This window comes from Lepeophtheirus salmonis, chromosome 4 (genome assembly GCF_016086655.4).
Source record: "Lepeophtheirus salmonis chromosome 4, UVic_Lsal_1.4, whole genome shotgun sequence".
Lineage (NCBI taxonomy): Eukaryota > Metazoa > Arthropoda > Copepoda > Siphonostomatoida > Caligidae > Lepeophtheirus > Lepeophtheirus salmonis.
Window position 1 is genome coordinate 4,852,833 of NC_052134.2, and position 20,937 is coordinate 4,873,769.

The 20,937-nt window shown below is 29.7% G+C and overlaps 1 protein-coding gene and 2 long non-coding RNA genes across 5 annotated transcripts; 1 reads left to right on the forward strand and 2 right to left on the reverse strand.

Annotated features, from left to right (window-relative positions):
• Positions 1-895: 895 nt before the first annotated feature.
• LOC121116426 (G2/mitotic-specific cyclin-B3) lies at positions 896-5,495 on the reverse strand. 3 transcript variants are annotated; one of them, XM_040710676.2, is made up of 6 exons: positions 4,109-5,495; positions 3,787-4,028; positions 2,671-3,002; positions 2,463-2,613; positions 2,004-2,402; positions 896-1,879 (listed from the first exon to the last, which is right to left on the reverse strand). In XM_040710676.2, the coding sequence occupies exons 2-6, from the start codon at positions 3,988-3,990 to the stop codon at positions 1,529-1,531; spliced, it is 1,437 nt and encodes a 478-aa protein (XP_040566610.1). In that variant the 5' UTR covers positions 3,991-4,028; positions 4,109-5,495; the 3' UTR covers positions 896-1,528. The 3 variants fall into 3 exon arrangements, with proteins under 3 accessions (XP_040566610.1, XP_040566612.1, XP_071743654.1); XM_040710678.2 differs by having other exon boundaries at positions 2,463-2,610; positions 4,109-4,289; XM_071887553.1 differs by having other exon boundaries at positions 2,671-3,408; positions 3,550-4,028; positions 4,109-4,226.
• Positions 5,496-5,620: 125 nt separating this feature from the next.
• LOC139905106 (uncharacterized) lies at positions 5,621-6,151 on the forward strand. Its single transcript, XR_011779584.1, has 2 exons — positions 5,621-5,806; positions 5,879-6,151. It is a non-coding gene; the product is annotated as an uncharacterized lncRNA (long non-coding RNA).
• A 2,059-nt stretch (positions 6,152-8,210) lies between these two features.
• Positions 8,211-9,043, reverse strand: LOC139905107 (uncharacterized). Its single transcript, XR_011779585.1, has 2 exons — positions 8,982-9,043; positions 8,211-8,919 (listed from the first exon to the last, which is right to left on the reverse strand). It is a non-coding gene; the product is annotated as an uncharacterized lncRNA (long non-coding RNA).
• Positions 9,044-20,937: the final 11,894 nt, after the last annotated feature.

The window sequence follows — 20,937 nt, forward strand, 5'->3', positions numbered from 1 at the left end:
TGGATTAGTTTGGTATTTTTCATCTTCCTCTCATGTAATGTCATGTTCATTATAAGGAAATACACTTGCTTTCTTGGTGAAAATTTTGACATCTAGAACCCCAAATGATGACACTTATCCTGCTTGTGATTTTGGGAAGAAATAAGGACTCTTAGCGACTGGTTGCTATCCAGAAATATACTTATTTACTCTTTACGAGTGACAAGCATTTAATTAATAACATTATTTGACGTCCAAAGCGTGACAACTGTAATAAGCAATAATCTTTGAGTGACTAAATTAAAATGGCGAGTTTCAGATGTTCCGTAGATAGTAATCATCCATAAAGTATAGTAATTCCAATGACATCTCCTTAGTAGTCCTTGAGTAATCCATGCTCTATGATGTATGTTTTTTTAGTTAGAACAATAACTAAATTGTTAAAACCTTGATTACATGTTTCCAACAAGTTTTAAAGGTTTTCTGGGATATTTGAATTAAATTTCATGTGCTTCTAAGAAATAGGTAATAAATCCAGCTTATCATAGTATTGATGTGGGCCCCATATAAGACACACACACACAAACTGTATTATATGTACGAATAAATAGAATATGTTTAAATGTGGAACCAATAGAGAATAATGACGAATGCAGTAAATAAATTTTTAATATAACATCTAAGTCCCAATGCAATGTTTCATACTTAATATTCCTCAGTTTAAAAACGGACAATTTAAATTGCAAAGAAAGTAACTGATTGAAATATTTAATGTCGAACATGTGAATTTGGATTGGAAAAAACTGATTCGCCTCACAAATATCCTTATTTTACTAAAAACTACCTAATGCATCATTAGACGCTTTAAATGATACCAGACTACCAAATTGAGAAAATTAGGACGAATAAAACAAGATTTACATATATTGAACACATTTATTCATTAATCTACGAAGAAAGTAATATTTATACAAAATATATAAGCAAAGAAATTATATACGAGATCTAGTCATATAGTTAAGTATTTAGAGAAGAGTAAACTCATGGAAAAGACAAGAAATCCCAATGTTTAGAACGTATAAGCATACCTAAATAATGAGTACAATTACTATAGTAACACAGGATATTTCTTCTTTCCTTTTTTTTTAACAACTCTCATATTCTAAGTACATTGAATAATTTGTACTTAATATATAACCATAACTCTACAACTGAATACTTGAGATCATCTTATTTACGAATGAATAGTAAATAATAAGTAATTTTTAACCAAAAACTTGATAAAAAGAAAAATTATATAAAAAATGTGTGCCATTTTCCTAAAATGATTATTTTTCTTTGTTTTAAAGAAAAATAAAAAAAATGTGAGGGGAGGACAAACGTATGTACAAAAGTAAAACATTTTTTTTGTGTGTGAGTAAAAATGACCAAAGTCCATGAGGTAAAAAATCCAGTGATAAATTTATCTATTCCCATTTAACCGCCTAAAGTGTGGAATCTGATTCCTTCTCAGTATATTCATTAAATGAGTCTTAAGCAATTGCTTATTTTAGTCTTCATCCACAACTATTCTTTCAGGGATCGGAACCAAAGCAACTTCATGGAAAACAATATGTGAATATTTATCTTTTATGGTTTTCAAGTTGCCGAGGTGGGGTTCCGATATAACTTTGTATAATTTCATCACAATTTCCTTAAGATCCTTAACAGGACTATAGCCCGAATAATACTTCAAGGTGTCAACCCATCCTAAAATACCATGAATTTTGAATGCGAGAATTAGAGCAGCAGCCGCAAGTTTGGATTCACTTGTACCACATATATTAAACTCATATTTCATGAGTGACATCTCAAGGATGTATCTTGCAAGTGTCAAGACAGGCATTGTTACTTTACAAACCTAAAAAGAGGAAAAAATTGAAGATCTTGATACACAAAATAATTTTAAATAGTAAATCAGGGACTAGAAAAAATTTAGCTATTTTTAGGAAGAATAAACACAAAGAAAGACTTAAAATACATACCCGTCCAAATCTCCTCAAAAATCTATAGGATAGTGGATAACCAACATCATAATTTACAGTTTGAATGATCCTTCTTTCCATAACAATAATTTGCTCTCTAGAATACGCATCATCACACACGTAAACAAAGTCATCTAAGGGAGGTGGCAGTCTTTCATCTACTTTACATGCTATCAAACATGCCGTGGCTCCAATGAGTTGAAGCTCATCCTTCTTCACAGGACTTTTCTCAAGCGAAAGATATAAATCAAAAATTTTGACGGATGTATAAAGAGTTTCATGGTTCAATTCGAAACTTTCTTGCACCTCCACTAACCAATCCACAAGAATAGATCTCATAGACTCGTTAATTTCAGGATGAGAACCCGTTTTCATATAATCAGCAACTGCAAATTGAGACTAAAAAAAAGATATTCATAATTTATGATAACTCTGAAGCAATCCATTATCAAAACATACTTCTCTACTTCTGTAATAGTCAAAAATTTCCGCAGCATAAATGGAACATTGGTTAGGATCATTTATATTTTCCAAGTCAAAGTCAATAACCCCTTCTGGTGGAACAGGCCATTTTTTCTCAGTTTCTTCAATCCATTTGTTGTGTGACCTACTGTGTGCAAGGACGAATATTAACCAAAAGAAAATGACGGTCCTGAAATAGACTTACTCTGGCTCATTCTCAGAATCCGATAAAGCGATTCCTCCAAAGCTTTTAGATTCGTCTTGAGATGACGTTTGTGAGGAGAGAACATTCTCACCGAGAATTTCTTCTCTCTCACTATCTATAAACTTTGGAGAGTTCGAAGTTATCTTGGGCTTAGGAAGAGCTCTGTCCAACTTTCTGATATTGGGCCTCACGACATGGGACGAAATAACGGGAACAGCCTTTTTCTTTACGGGTATTTTCTTGTTGGCAAAATTGGAGCGGATGGATGTTAGCCCCTTTTTCATTTGGTTTTTAATCGTGGTTTTGTTGTTGATTCGCTCATTATCTGCAGCCTAAAAAGTAAAGAGCGATGAAGGAGTGAATTAAGGGGATGTTTTCGGCAAACTATAGTTTACAAGTTTGCCGGCACGTCATATTTTCTCTTTCTCTATCAAAATTGGAGGCAGTCTAAGCAGAAAGTCGAAATTCAATTATCTCAAGCTTGTAATAATGAGCAAAGCGAAGCAAATGATGTATGTATTATTGGAGTAAGAGGAGAGGTATCACGAGAGGGATTTCTATGTTCCATTAAGAGATACTACAATAAGAAACGATGTACTACTTTCGAGCTCACACTTGAGTTGAGCGATCGAATCTGAGTCTCCCTCTCCCCCTCCCCTTTGATGATACTCGTAAAAGAGACGCACTCACAACCTCTTTCACATAACATGTCCGACTCACTCCAAAGAGTGGAGATCCCTCTCCTCCTACTCTAATATTATATAATTCGCATCTCTTCGCTTATATTTTTTTACAATCAATATACTGAATTGAATATTTATAGGAATACGAAGGTGAGAGGAGGGGAGAGGGATCTCCACTCTTTCGAATTATGGAGACAATTCGGACTTTGCTGGATCTTTGAAGTAGATGAAAGTCCTCATGTGCGCAGGAGGTAGTGAATGAATCTTTATAGTGTCCTTGTAGTCATCAATAGTGGCACATTATACAGGAGTCGTAGTTTGTCAATTACTAGAGAATTATCTTGGCTTATCTCTTGGACTGCCTCCCACATTGAATATGGTGATGGAAAGAGAAAGTGTAATGCGTGACGCCTCTTTCCAAGTGGATCCTTACATTGGTGATGTCTTCAAAAGCCGCTCTTTTGCTGGCCTTGCTCAGACTCCTTCCATTCCCTTCCACGGCGGAGGCTTTCCGCTTCAACCCTCCAATGGGAGGTTCCTTCATCCTATTGGCATCAGACCCATTCCCCAGGGAAGTCTTCAACCGAAGGGATGATCGAAGGGACGTTGACGATGACAACGACGTGGATCGCGGCATTCTCTTTAGTACTAATTATTACTTAGTTATTTGGATCACTAAGTGACAGGATGAAAAAATAAAAAACGCATGGATAATACTTGGGCAACAATATCTATGTTTGGAGTCATTAACTTACAAAGACACTCAATCAATCTCATGGATTCCTGTGAAACAATCAATTCAAGAATGAAGAACTCCTTCCTCACTCTGAGTCTCTCCCACGGCACGAACAAACTTCTTTCCTGATTTTGAATTCTTTTTCTCTTCACTCTGGAAACTCAGGCTAATGATTCGTTCTTTTCAACCAATCAGAGCACGCTTTTCTTTTTCTTTCTTTCAATATCCAAGACTACCAACTGTCACACTAACCGCCAATTCAATTCGTTATTGTATTTTTCACGCTTTACCTACTCTTTTTCAGATAATATAACTATTAGTCTTGCATCAGAATGTAGCTTGCTCTTAAATATAGGCATTACCCTATAAATTAACACTTATTCTAACTTCTTTTCGCATTCATAGTAAATCAAAAATGTATATTATAACAAAATATATTTCAAAGATGACCGTTTGAGTATCAGCAGCTGTCATATTATGTTATCTGAATTGAAGTTTGTTCGCGGTTTTCCATATTATGAGAAAGTATAAATGAGCCTAATTTCCCTTCTGCATCGCATACTACTTAGGTGAGGAGTTCCTCCACAGCTTATGTAGATAAATAAATTACTTCAAAAATGATGCTCAAATATGAAATAACTATAGTTATTAATATCAATGTCATTCATAACTCACTAATTATTATTTTTGTTCATTTAAATTGTCAAATCAAAATTATTTATAACTAATATGACATTGAATACGATATATATAAATGACATCTTTTAAAACTTAAATCATTCTATTTGTTAACCATACATGGGATTTATAAATAAGAAACTCATTACTTATGGATTGCAAACGTTTTGAAATACACAAGTACGATTTTATTTATGATATGTAATTCTGTAAGATGGCCTTGGGGCTAATGGCTATTAATTTTACCCCTCAAACTTAAGTTTTTGGTACATATTTCGAATTTTATTCATTTTATTGATATACTAATATAGTATAACATTATTAGAAATTTTTAAGTTGTGTACAAATTGCAAATTGTATAAGCAAACGGTACAAGTTGCAACCAAAAAATGAGATAAATGATTTTAAATGAAGGATTTTTAGTACTTGAGATGAGGCTATTAAAAATAATTGAGTATTAGTGTAAATTTTGGCTATTTTAATACAAATTACTAAAATGTAAGTATTATGTGGTCCAATATAATGTTTCAAATGCCTTCAGTTATATAACTCATAAATCAAAATGAAACGTCAGTATCAAGGTAAAGTTGTTACGTTTGAATGATGAATGTTGTATTTTAATAAGTACATTTTAATACGAAGAAATTGCACATTGTACAATTAATTATACAAGTTGTACACAAGGTAAATATTTACACGACAGCTGAAGTTATCATTTATTAGACTATGAAAAAAAAATCCATTATAAGCATTTTTATTGATTTTTATCTTCGACTCAATGTGGGAAAATTAAAAGCAGCCAATGAGAGTGGACTTTCTTTCTATTTGGAGTGACGTCATTTGAGAACTCAAAGAAGAGTAACGTGACGTACATCCAGACCTGTCCTCTTTAGTTGTGATTTATTAAATCTCAAATCGAAGGCTACTATAAAACTTCAGGATGTGGTGGGAAATCATTCCTTCTTTTGCAATTATTACCACCGTGGGCTACATGATTCCCACCATCCATTCGGCCTTAAATAAATTCCTCACGGATACGGTAATAATTGTCACTTTATGCCATAACAGATCAGCTGATTAAGTATTTATTTTTAATATTGTCTATTTTCAGCCATGTCCCCGTGATTGTGTCAAAGATAACGACTACTTCGAGTTCCAAAGAGATAGAGAATACTCCTACAAAACATGGTTCTCCAACATCGGCAAATACGACACCAAATTGGGAGACTTCAAGGACAAAAGCAATGGTTGGCCTTACTACTCTTATGGTCTTGAGAAATTATCAGATCAAAACAAAACCCAATCCGAATAAATCATTCGTTAATCTAAGACCCTTTAGTCATTTAGTATTTCAATCCTAAATAAAAGTTTCATACTGATACAATAGCTCTCTTTAAATTCTGGCTCGTAGTTTAGTCTTTAGTAAACATTTTAAACCCATTGTTCCATTGATTTTCTAACTAGCTCTATTTTTCAATTTAATATTAAATTGAAATCTTTGATTCTCTCTCTATTAGGAGACTAAATATCTGTTAATCGTTCCGAAGTATTATTGGAATCAGATGTCACATACTTTTTGTCCTTGTAGAAATCATGTTACTGTGACTTGGATTTGAGAAGATTTGGAAAAAGTAATTCATGTCTCGTAATATATATATATTTCAATATTTAAGGAAAATAATGTTGGGACACTGAAATTTTTAATAGTTATGCAAACTTGTGAAATACTTTTGAATGAGTTTAAATCCCATTTCTATTTACCTTTTCAAAAAAAAAATGCAATAAGTAATTTTTTCTCTAAATACTCGCAAGTATTTTTTTTACTAGGACAGAAGCAAAAACTTTCAAAGTGGGAAGTTTGCTCAGAGATTCAACTCTCATTTTTCGTCAAAATTTATCTTATTTTCAAACAGAAATGTTGCTCTTGGTTTAAATCTACATATTGTATGTTCATTGTCACCTGATTCATCAGTCAGCCTCCATGGTCAAAGTATCCTTAAGAGTTCATATTATTCTAAGTATTATTTAGTCAAATTCTTCAACAAATTTTATTTAAAGAGTATTTTCTCCAAAATACCGACAAATATTTCTTTTGAATTCGAGTGGTCCACTAAAGTTATGATATATTATAGAAAAGATTCAGTATTTTGTATTTACAAATTAACCATATTAGCTGATGGATCCACAATAGAAATATGTGTTCATAGAGAGTTATTTTCGAAAAATCCTTATTATTCATTAATTCATTTTTTATCTTTGGAAACCCTTGACTATTAAAAGTGACTTCCTTATTTGCAAGAAAAAAATTTTTTTCAATAGATGTTGTTTTTTCATCCCCAACGGGTTTGCTATATTTTGGTTTAAGCTCCAAAAAATTAAAGTCTTTAATGGTTTTGAAAATACAATAGTCAATAGGTGTTATATTTAGAAGTAAATTATTAAAAAATCATTTAAATAAATTTAAAAAAGTATGTCGCCATTTCGCCCATTACTAATAGGACCACTGGTTGAGAGACACAATTTTCACAGGGCCTCCTTCGAGTCGAGATCTCAACCCCTCGATTAATTTGTATTAGGTTACCTAAATACAAAGATTCAGGTTTATTTCTATAAGAATTTGGCATTTCTCCGCAATGCCATCAAAGAAGCGTGGGTGAAACTTCTGGAAAAATAAACCACCCGTAAAGGATGCCACTCTTTCCACTCTCGTTTATCAGATGTATTGGCATAAATTACTATATATAGTAATTTATGGTATTGGTTAATAATGGCAATTTTATTGAATAACTTAATCATTGTTAAATTGATGGTTGATGAAACAAAGATAGAAGAAAGTCTTTTTTCTTTCTTTTTTTCGTAAATTCAGGTAGAGCATAAAGTAGTGTTATATCGATTTCCATCGAATGAGTCGAGTCAAACCAAACCGAGTTGATAAATAAATGAATCAAAAAACAAAATATATATAGCTACTAGCGGTGAGTAGCTCCATAACCAAATTTATTTTTGTTTTGGACTTAAGTTATTTTTTCTAGACCGATTGTCACCAATATTTTGGTTTGGACCAAAGGTTATACCATAAGTTATGGTCCATAACGCGAGTACGACTGATGTTTGACTTCCACCACGCTTTTAATATTAACGTCATAGTCTATAACTATAGTTGATAATGTTGTAGAGAAAAACGCGTGCAAGGAGAAGGGGGGAAAAATACATATGGTATCATTGTTTAAAATACTGATGTGATTATCATCTGCCTGCTTTATTATGATTTTTGAGGGTATAACGAAAGTATTTATTAGCAAAATGTTTAATGAAGATATACTACGTATAATAGACTTAGACATTTTTTATCCGTTACAGTAGATTTGAAAACGTCACACTCCATGAAATTGTAATTAATTATGAACCTTATTCTCAGAATAATAGCTAATGAAGCGACAAAGTAGAGTATTTCGAAATATATTTGAAGTTCCAGATTTAAAAAAGAAGGCTTTAATTAAATATAATCTACATAATAAAAAATATACCATCATACATTTATGTTAAATATACAAAATTAAACAATTGGAATCATATAACTAATAACAATAAATTATAAATACAGAATCTTGAAATTATAGATTGATCCATATAATATTTTCTTGTTCTGACACCGGTATCCAGTTAAGTATGTCATAACTTTAGGTTGCAAAATACAAGGGAGACGTGGAGTTTAATCAAAACGATAATCACCCCTCTTCTTCATGTGGAAGTTGTTATATACAATTGTGCACAGGATAGATATATCTCTACCGATGAGATCTAACTAACTATTATTAATAAAGTAAATGTCAAAATCATAAAAGTAGACAATAAATATACTAATAAAAAAATGTTAGAAATAAATCCATCTTAAAGATTTAGAGCAAAAGCTAATTATGTAGTAATGTCCGGCGATATTACTCCTTATTAAGAGCATCAAAAAAGATATTTTCCCCGTTATTTATGCTTATATAACAACATACTATTATCATGAAGGATATACACAATTCTTAATTATAATGCAACACCCAATGTAACTACCCCCGTTGTTGTGACCATTTAAACAGTTGTTTTTGCATTTTATGAGTTTTCTTAACACCATTTCTTGGATCCCATCAACCATAGCTAAGCCTTAAGTGATAAAAAAGGAATATTTATTGACTATGTAATATTGGAAACCCTAATTATCATACCCAAGTCTTTAAGCGAAGAAACTAGTCTCGGACAAACTAGTTGCAAACCCTCCAAAGCTACTCCAAAGCAGTTGTTTTTGCCCTTTACTGAGTTGACAGGGAGACTTTTTTTTTTTCTTCGTATTTACGTATGAAAGTATTATTATTTATTAAATACCGAACTAAAGAGAAGAAAGAGCAAATGCTTCAATCTTTCTTCCTTTTCTAATCGCTATAGTCAAGGTTAATAGAAATACAAGGTTATATTTTTTGAAAAAAGAAATTCAAGTATTAAATTTTCTATTAAAAAGGAAAAATCCTTAATTTAAAGCCCCTCCAGCCTATCCCTTGTGGAAGGCCTTGACAGTGAAGGTTTTTTTATCGCTGAAGAAAATGACTCTGTTTCCATGAGGTTTAAGATAATTCAGGATGCGTTTACAGCGCTGGAGAAAATTGTTTTTGTTTTTGTACCTTATTAACTAAAGGTGTTTCTGAAGCAATACCTCACAATAAACAATTTTTTTGAAATTGACTTTTTTCTTGGCCAGTTTGTCATTTTCTTCTTGAATTTGCATCGAAGGAATCTCAGGGAGCTTCTGGAATTAAATATGTTAGTCTAATACTTTCATATTTATCTTCAATGTTCTATTCAGCTTCAAATTGTTTCCTGACCCTCCAGACTGTTTGGTTGCCGACCCAAAGCATATTCATGATGTTGGTGTGACTGGTGTAGACTACAGCGGCAACCCACCTTTCTTTTGGCTCCCATGTACAATTAAGAGTATTTAATCTGATCTAGACAGCTGATCTAACGTCTAAAACTATCATACCGAAAGGCTCGAACTGTTAAAAGGCTTCCACTGGGGGTTGGCTAGAGGAGCTGTAGCTCCACTCAAATTAAGGATATTTTCCTCTTTATTAGAAAATTTAACATTTAATTTTTTTTTTAATTTAATATTTCAAATTTTATTTAATTTTTCAAATTTTTGTCCAAAAAATTAGATTTTTCAATTTTTCCCCAAAAAATTAATTTTTAATGAATAGCCATGGATTCTATAGATTTTTCTTCAAAAAAATTTTACATTTCAAAATTTTTTGTGAACATATTGTGGATTTTTTTAGAGTAGTGATTGATTTTTGAAATTTTTTTCCAAAAAATTTAATATTTGAAGCTTTATTTTTGGAAACTTTTTCCAAAATATTTTAATTTTTGGATTTTTTTTAATAAAAAAAGAAATTTAGTTAAATTTTTCAATTTCTTTCAAAACAGAATCATTTTCAGTGAATGGCTATGGATTTTAGAAATTTTTCTCCAAAAAAAATTGATTTTTCAAAAAATTTTTGGGAAAATTTTGTGGATTTTTTCAGAGTACTTATGAATTTTTTTTACAAAAAATTTAATACTTGAAATTTAATTTTGGGAATTTTTTTTTTCCAAAATATTTTAATTTTGGGATTTTTTTAAATAAAAAAACTAAGCCCCTTCCTTTAAATATAATCCTGCAGATGCGTTTGCATTATGTTTACAACATAATACCATTGAAATTTATTAAATTTTAATAACATTCTAATACTTTTCATACACCCAGTACAAGCTTATTTTAATTGATTATTATACAAATAATAATTATTATTTGTATAATAATATACATAAAAATTATGTTCGTGTAAGGGAGACTGCAGATAGTTGAAAAACTTTTCGTTTGTGCCACTATTTTGATTAGACTTAGGCCAATATTTCCTATTAGTAGAATCTATTGTAATTTTTTTGCAAATTGTATATGAATGCGAGTTTTCAAATGTCACAACTGTCCTCGTTCCTGGGAACGACTGCAACACTTAAAAATCAAGTTTGTGTAAGAAATTAAGATAATTAGAACAAATAATATTTTTTGACGAATAAATAATTAGATTTTTTTTTAATCATACATCGAATATTTTTCTATAATATAAGCTATGATATAAGTTTTAAGGGTCTATAGATGAGTGTCGTTTTTTATCCTTGTTTAGCCTAGAAATGGAAATATATCAAGTTCAAAACAATATACAGAATCAATATAAAAACTTTTTAATCATAAAAAACGCTTTTACATAAGTTTTATTAATCCTACTTTTAATGACAAAAATACAATTTAGTTACAAAAAGTAACTCTGAACGATAATAGTCATGAATTATTATAATTGCAGATATTTCAGAGTTCAGATGACTGGGAGAAAAACTGAGATCAATTTTGGATTCTGCGCTCAATGAAGAATTATTCTTTTGGCTTGAATTCATTTGTACAAAATGAGTGTTCCCCTGTGGTATTCATATTCAATGTATCATATTAGATTATGATATAATACTATTTATACTACAGATCACTGATCAGTATTATAGATTGGAAAAATTCACTCTCAGTGCACTTTAAATTTGATGTAAAGTATAAATATACTAACATAACTTCCTTTTCTCAAAAGAAGTTTTATAAATCAAAAATATTTATTAATTATATCACGTTTAACACGGTTTTCAAAATCATATCAGATAAGTGAGGTGCCCCATTGTCCATACACTGGATAAATGTAACTTCGGTATTTTAATACCGAGGGATTTTTTTTTCATTTTTTTCATTCACTTTATATAACTTTTGATTGAGAAGTGGATATTTTTATATAGCAAAAAGATGCATAGTTTAATTGCCAATATATCTTATTTTATAGCTATAGATCAGGGGCGTCCGCAAGGGTGGGATGTATGGGCGGAATTCCCCCTCCCCCAAAAATGAGGAGTTTTTGTTTATTACTAGAAAATGTAATCAAATTTTTCTTTTTGTTTTTCTAAAAATTTTATTTCCTTTTAATTGTAATGGATTTTTGAAATTTTTAACCCAAAACACTAAATATTTTTTTCCAAAAAATTTAATTTTTGAAATTTTTTTCCCAAAATTTGTCTTTTGGTTAATATTTCCATTTTCATTTTTGAATTTTTTTTAAGGAAAAACGGACTTTTTTTAAAAAAAATTTCAGAAAAATTTAATTTTTCAAATTTTTTCCGAAGAAATGTTAATTATTGGATTTATTTTTTAAACAAATTCCAATATTATGTTACTGCAATCTGTTTATAATAATTAGGTTGATTAATTTGTAATGAAAATACTACCTTTAAAAATTTGAATAGGAAAAACAGTTATTGCGTGTGCTTTTTTTTTTTTTTTTTTGTTTTGTTTATTCTTAAAAAGCTCATCGTGGTGTTAACTTCTCCTTCTGAAGTAAGCATTCTCGCCCATCCTTGATGTATAGTAATTTAAAATAAATACATATGAATTTAAATATAATTAGGATATTTTCACCGTACTAATGCTATTTTAAGAGGAGTTGAAGGATCTCCTCTTTATAGCAGTAATTCATTTTCTCCCGCCAAAATGATACAACAGGCAGCAAATATTAACAAGGTTCTAAATTCAATTCTACCATATTTATCTCTCTTCCTTCTCCTCGGACTCTTTTTTTTCGTTACAAAGATATCAACTCTAATAATAATTTAAAAGAATAAACAATACGAGGGAAATTGCAACACTTGTTGCAACTGTCCCTTTTGTACTGAGTCTTACAGTATTGATAAATATATATGAAATACTAACAAAAAGACCTAATCATTAAAAAAAAAAATAGTTTACAAAACATTGCATTATGCATATTGGACTCTAACCACTGTAAAAAAATATCTTCAAATTAAACCAATATAACTCATAGAAGCTTAGAGATCTCTTAGCAAAAAATCGTGATAAATTATTGATTCATTGTCATTGGATAAAATATTTATAGGTAATATTCAAATACAAAATATATTCAAGGGTTCAAACCATGACGGGATCTCGACACTTTCAGATTATGATAAAAGGATATGGATGTTTCATATGAAATAAAGATATATTAATTACAATTATGTAGGTACTACAACAATATGAAGTTATTACCATAAAATATTTAAAAAACAATGCATTGAAATAATTGAATCATTTTTACTGAGATAAATTTTGATATTTAGATCTGCATTGAATTGGACATTAAACATTGAATATTTTCTATAATATAAATTATGATACTTCTTATCACTAGGGATGATGTATAAATAAAAGTGTTGTTTTTCATCGTTTTTCAGCCTAAAAATGTTAAAAACAAGAAACCACATCAATAAAAATACGTTTATATGAGTTTTATTAGTTTTACTTTTAATTTAGTGATTGTTTTAATTATTACAGAGTTGAAGGTTTGGTTATTTACTTTTGAAACTGACTTTATTATTTCGGTCTTTATCAATTCAAACTCATAGAAAATTAGTATATTTTGGAAATACTGGCATTGTAGATTACTTGTTTTAAAGTTAAACAGTTCTAATTCTAACACTGAGTCATGTAAACGGATTAAGTCTGAAGTCTCCAGCCACAAAGTTAAGACAATATTTGTAAAAAATCAAAGTGTTTTTGTTTAAATTCAACCTTCTTCAAAAAAATCCTCCCATTGCCGCTACAACTGATTTACAAAATTTTACATTTTTGCTGTTAGTTTTTCAAGATTGGTAGGAGTGATTTCATTCCAAGAATTCTTCAAAATGTTCCACATACTTGTGGGGTACTTTTCACAAACTTTTCTGTCTAGATATTCTACAACAGCTTTATTGGTTTCAAATCAAGAGATTGAGTTGGTCATTGCATAATAGACAAGAGAGGCTTCTTTCTTTTCCAAGAAGTTTTTGCAGGGCTTGGATGTGTATTTTGGGTGGGTTCCTTGCTGAAAAACAAACTTCCTTCCAATTAATATCTATCCAGAAGGAATTACTTGCGTCTTTAGGATAGAATGATAACCATTACGAAGGAAAAAACTACCAATTTATCTTACTTGCCAGCAAGAAACATTAAATATGAAATTAAGCCTCGCCAAAACAGCTAGATTTTTACAGACAAATAATTAAAAAATATTTATATAAAAATTATATGTCGATAATTTTCATCGGGTTAAAGTAAAAAATATTGATAGAGACGATGAAAAAATATTTTTTTTCTAAACATTTTCTCGCCAGAGTATATATGGACGGGATGAGCTAAGGAGTACTTTAGTCTCTAGACTAAAGTACTTACTTGAGCTTTAGCTACACACGCTCCTTTTTAAAAAGAGTCCTTAAGGCTCTACACTCTACAGTCATATCATGTGAACAAAATTGATAATTCTGTAGAGAAAAACGCGTGCAAGGAGAAGGGGGAGAGAAAGACTTATGGTATCATTGTTTAAAATACTGATGTGATTATCATATGCCTGCTTTATTATGATTTTTGAGGGTATAACGAAAGTATTTATTAGCAAAATGTTTAATGAAGATATACTACGTATAATAGACTTAGACATTTTTTATCCGTTACAGTAGATTTGAAAACGTCACACTCCATGAAATTGTAATTCATTATGAACCATATTCTCAGAATAATAACTAATGAAACGACAAAGTAGAGTATTTCGAAATATATTTGAAGTTCCAAGTTTAAAAAGAAGGCTTAAATTAAATATAATCTACATACTAAAAAATAATCCATCATACATTTATGTTAAATATACAATATTAAACAATTATAATCATATAAGTAATAACAATAAATTATAAATACAGAATATAGAAATAATAGATTGATCCAAATAATATTTTCTTGTTCTGACATGAATTCAGTTAAATAGGTCATAACTTTAAGTTGCTAAACAAAAACCAGACGTGGAGTTTAATAAAAAAGATCATCAGCCTTTTTTCCTAATGTGGAAATTGCTATATACAATTGTGCACATGATAGATATATCTCAGCGGATGAGATCTAAATAATTATTACTAATAAAGTAAATGTCAAAATCATAAAATTAGACAATAAATATACTAATAAAAAAATATTAGAATTAATCCATTGTAAAGATTTAGTGCAAAAGCTAATTATGTAGTAATGTCCGGCGATATTACTCCTTATTAAGGGCATCAAAAAAGATCCCCCTCCCCGTTATTTATGCTTGTATAACAGCATGAAGGATACACACAATTCTTAATTATAATTATAACATGGTGTGCCCATTTAAGCAGTTGTTTTGCATTTTATGAGTGTTTTGAACACCATTCCTTGGGGCTTATCAATCATAGCTAATCCTTAAGTGATAAAAAGTAATATTTATTGACTATGTAATATTGGAAAACCTAATGATCATACTCAAGTCTTTAAGTGAAGAAAGTAATGTCAGATTGCGAACCATCCAAAGCTACAACTCCCGTTGTTGTGACCATTTAAGCACTTGTTTTTGCCATTTAATGAGTTGTGTATCATAATTCTTGATAATTTTAGCTCAAATAGAATCATATTTTATGATTAGATTTTTTTTAAATGAATACTTACTGTTAGATGGTACAAAATTCAGAGTTCCATTTCGTAATTTGGTGTGGATGACTCTAAACAGGCTGAAAATTATCTTAACTTCACAATTTACAATGTAGGTACATCATTACCAACATCCTCCATTAATTAATGATAGTTCCTCGGGAAGGGAAGAATTTACCCGTGTATTTCTCCATAAATTTGTTGAACGTAGGATGATTAGCAATGGATAAGGTTATATTACATGCAATAAGCATCTTAGTGAGATCAAAGTTAAAGTCTGACTTGATGTATTCATCGTTAACTTGATTTTATAGATGAATATCCATACTCTTGTTATGAGATGAGGATAATGAGTGGCGTGTAATTCTAGACAGGGGACTAAAGGCGAATTTATGTCGATATATCCGACAAACCATCTGTTTCTCATTTGGTAAGTATTTTTCAAATTCCTGGGCCTCCATTTTCAGTAATCCAGACAGAAGGCAACGTTATTTTAGGCATTCTATTTAGTTCTCTATTGACTATCAGCATCTAATATTATATTAATATTGAATAATAAAGGCGGGGATGATAACGTTCTTGATAGAAGAAGATGTATATTATTTAATCAATGATGCCATAAGTATTTCTTCTCTTCTCCTCGTACGCTTTTGTATTCTTACCGAAATTATCACCCTTAATTATGTTTACAGTATAGAGTTGTACGAGTTTACCAAAACGTCTGAGGATTTCATTTGTTTTTACTAAAGAAGGGGTGCATGTAAAGAAAAAACTAAGTTTACTGATTATAAAACGAAAAACGTTTGTTTGTGAGTGTTCCTTCTTCTTTTTTTTGTTCATTATTTAATAGGGCGTAATTGTGTTTAAATGCATAATAATTATTTACTTTTTTTGTCAAAATTCAAACTCGACGCAAAAAAAATTTTAACTCTAAAATTAATCATTAAAATTTTTGTCTCTTCTAACAGATCAAACCCTTCTCCAAATACAATCCTGGGGACGCCACTGCATATACATTTTTTTCTTTTTTAATATGATAAAATAAGATAAAATAACTAACTGGTTGATTTAATCTTTATCAGAAGTGAAATTTAAAATCATATTTATTAGAGAGATTGTCTAACATCCTGTTCAAATTGATTTTCAATCTTTCTATCCTTTCTTTTAATTTAAAGAAATCTTCAAATAAAGTGTTATGTAAAGATAAAGGCTTCTGAGTGAAATTTCATCCCAAAAGATAACTTTTCCAGCCCTAACAAAAAAAAAAAAAAAAAAAAAAAAAAAAAAAAGGTGAAACATAAAATATAAGTTTCTTTATATTTCAAGGAAAATAAAATTAGAAAATATTCACCTCAAGAACCCATCATTCCCAAGGACTCGTTTTTAATTATGTACATACTTATAATGGAAAAACCAATTACATGGTTAAATATATACTTAGACATATTTTTCCTAGTCAAAAAAGAAAATCAAACTTCAGAACCACTTTGATGCAATATGTTCTCTCATTTTCATCCAACTGACGTCTTCTTGTGTATACTAACCTTGTAATAAATAGTACATAGACGAGAAAAGTGAATTAAATAACTACACTCCAGATGACTTTGAATTTATAACATCTTTAGGCTAGTTCAAAAATAAATAATTTATGGTAGTAAATGTTACTAGAGGGAAAGTGAAGAAATCCTCTAATTAAGATTATGTCTGAGAACTAATAGTTGACACATAATAAAATGAAGACAAAAACAGAGTTCATTTTGTTGTATTTATTATGAAACATAAAATCATAACTCAACAATCAATTTAAAAATGGTTTGACATATAATTATTATATATATTTCTTTGTTATCTAAATGATTTTGCTATAGCTAACTATTTAATTGGCAGGATAGGATGATTGCTGATCAAGAGGTTGAGTGTTGTAATATCCCCAAGGAGCAAAAGCATCGTAATCTTTCCCTTGGTTAGGTCCTCTGTATACCTATTTATAAGAATAGATTATAATAACATTTCAAATGTAGTCAAGTTAAAAATCTTACTTGAATTTTGACTCTTCCGGTCTGTGGAACAGGTTGTGAATAGGAGCTGTATGGATCATCAGGTCTGGGGTAAGGGAAGGCGTTGATGGCTCCAACGATAAATAACAAAATAAGGGCCTTTTGATATGAAGGGAGGAAAATATTTTAAAGAGAAAAGACTTATTTATAAAAATGTTTGACTTACCAAAATTCTCATTTTTAGATCGCACTGGTTCTGACTAATTTGAAGGATATAGTAATTTACATATGGAATATGCAGGAGTTTATATACGGTTTTGATTTTCTTATGTGATGGGCATGCTTGAGCGCAATTTCGATTTCTTTTCAACCGCAATGCGTGAACACAGAAAGGCTGGTATTAAATATTTATGGAGAGTAAAATACTCTTTATATAACTCTCGTTTATAATAAAGGACCTACCAAATAATTACTTACATATTTTATGCATATAGTTATTTTAAAAAAGTGGCACAAATCCCACCATTGCAATATCTAAGCGAATCAGGATTTCTTTCCATTATTATGAATAATTATTCTATTTTCCCATATTAGATCATACATACGAGGGTCGTTTGAAAAGTCCGTGCAAAGTTTGAGAGATGACACGTCTGGGACGTATCAAGGTTATGTTTATTTAGTAGCATCTTTTGGAAGAACTCACAAAAACTTTCATCGGTCTAATTCTTTCTGTTTGGCATTGGTTTGATGTTGGAATCGGCTGGAAAGATTATGGCGACCGTCTTTTGGATTACTCAAAGAATAATTTAACTATTACAGGTGCATATTATTCATCGTTATTGGACCGTTACAAAGTTGAGCTGCAAGAAAAAAGATCCTTGATTGGCCCACTAAACAGTCCATTTCCATCACGACAATGCACCAGCTCACAGCTCAGCAGATGTGGTCGCCAAATTAATGGAAATAGGTTTCCAACTCAAAATACCCACAGCACTAGCAATCACATGCACCTTCACTCTTGTGTCATCCATCACCACATCATAGATTTTTATCAATGATTTATGGAGTACTACTCTCAACAGGGCGTCCAGAACGTTCAGCATCACTAGTGCCCATATGACCACTCCAAAATTTTGAAACCACTTATAAACTGTTCTAATCGAGAGTCCTGATTATGTTTATCAAGCTTCTTTTTAGTCTCCTGAGGCGTTTTGCCTTCCATAAAGGATAAGTTTACCTTTGAGACGAAATTCTTTTTCGTCCATTTTTTGAAAATCCCTCAATTATCTCGATTCAAACAGAAATTAAAATCCTGATCTGGCAGAAGGTTGATGTGTGTGCTTCCAAGAGATGCAACTAACTAAACATAACCTTGATAATTGCCAGTAGTGGCATTTAATTTTTGTAATTTTTTCCCCCAAGAAATGTAAGATTGGAGTGGACTACAAGACCTCCGGCCACCCCTGAGGACACCCCTCTAATTGGATTGTTGATTGATCAATTGCAATCGCTCATGTTAAGCTAATCAATTTTGATGAATATTTGAGATATTAATGTTTTTTTTTTTAAATCTTAAATTTTCTATTTAAAATGAAAGAATTCCTTTAACTACAGCCTCTTCAGCCCACCCCCTGTGGACGCCCCTGCTATCATACATATAATTTCAAAGTTTTATCGTAAATTTAATAACTTATGAACCAATTATTATAATGGGAAATACATTATACATACATATTTAAGCTACACAATGTTAAAAACTTTCTTTATTTCAATGTCATACATTCTCATAAAAACTATGTAAATCTTCATGGATCTGTAGGATAATATTTTAAAAATCATTCTTTTATCAAGGGTAATTACCAAATACTTATTGTTTTATTTTCAAGAATAAAGATAACAACTTTGAGTGACTACAGTTCCCCAAATCAAGGAATTCCTGATTTTTTCTTTCTTCAGTATGATAAATTTTTTCAGGATTTCTTTTGTATATAATCCCATCCATGACTTCAGAAAATTATAAAATATTTTCAGATTGCAATTACAGAAAGAGAGTTATCTTTCATTTTCATTTTTTTAACCTATAATTATGTACTAAAAACATTGCACATATTTTGCAAAAAAATATGAGCAATGTTTTCACTATTAATGAGCTTAAACTAAAGACACATTTTATCATTGCTTAATTATATTAGTTAATCTATGAAATATAACACCCTCAAGAGGGTTGTCAGCAAGGGGTGGGCAGCCCCCCCCCCCGTAAAAAAATTAAGGAATTTTTTCATTTTACTAGATTTTTTTTCGTCATACTCGCAAATTATGTAGTAGAGCAAAAAAATTAACATCTGAAATTTTGTCAATAGGGACGAATTTAAAAAAAATTAACATCTGAAATTTTATTAATAGGAACAAATTAAAAAAAAAAATTAAAATCAGAAATTTTGTTAATAGGAACGAATTTTTTTAAAAAAATTCAAAAAAATAAACGTCTGAAATTTTGTCAATAGCAACGAATTTTTAAAAAAAATTTAACATCTGAAATTTTGTCAATAGCAACTAATTTTTTTAACATCTGAAATTTTTTCCAAATCTTTTTTTTAATATCTGTTAATTTTTGAAATTTATTTCCTAATTATTTTTTTTTATATCTATGAATTTATGAAATTTTTCTCCAAAAAATTTGAAATTTAAAATTTATAATTTTTTCCAAAAATTTAGTTTTTATAATTTTTTTCCAAAAAGTTTATCATTGAAAATGTAATTTTTATATTTTTTTTCTCAATAGGTATGATTTTTTGAGATTTTTGTCCAAAAAATTTAACATTAAAAAATTTCTTCAAAAACTTTAATTTTTCAAATTGATTGTCAAAAAGTTGAAAATTAATTTTTCGATTTTTTTTGTACATAATTATGAATTTTTGAAATTTAATTTTTCGATTTTTTTTGTACATAATTATGAATTTTTGAAATTTAATTTTTCGATTTTTTTTGTACATAATTATGAATTTTTGAAATTTTTTTTTCGATTTTTTTGTACATAATTATGAATTTTTGAAATTTTTTTCAATAAATAACCCTTTTTGTTTTTCAAAAAAAATTCCAAAAACAAGCAAAATTACCAATAAAACACTCGCTCGTGTCAAAAATATAGTAAAAAGATCATTCACCCTGACACTTAAGATGTATAAGTATGGAGAATATGTTTATTATATTTATTCAATATCAATCTACTATCAAATTTTATCCAATATATCGATAGACAATAATAAACGCTAATAATTACAGTTACGTTGGGCCAGCGTTTCATATGATATTTTAATTACTTGCAATATATTTTGTACATAAATCGGACGTGTAAAATATTGATATATTATAATAATATCATTCAATACCTAAAGATCGTATCATGATACAGTACAGATTTAATACATTATATAATCAAAATATATTTTCCCAAAAAAGTTACGAATTCATAAATAATAGTATTATATTACCTATGTGCATTTTATATCAACCTTAGTTTTTAGAGAAGTTTAGTATATATTCAAGAATAATTCATTTGTACAGAAAAATAATTATTATAGAATAAAATATCTA

Coding starts and splice junctions, on each gene's coding strand:
- LOC121116426 (XM_040710676.2), bottom strand. CDS start 3,990: ATGCCGCGATCCACGTCGTTGTCATCGTCAACGTCCCTTCGATCATCC. Junction 2,614..2,670: donor GATTCTGAGAATGAGCCAGA/GTAAGTCTATTT, acceptor CCTTGCACACAG/TAGGTCACACAACAAATGGA. Junction 1,880..2,003: donor TTTTGAGGAGATTTGGACGG/GTATGTATTTTA, acceptor TCCTCTTTTTAG/GTTTGTAAAGTAACAATGCC.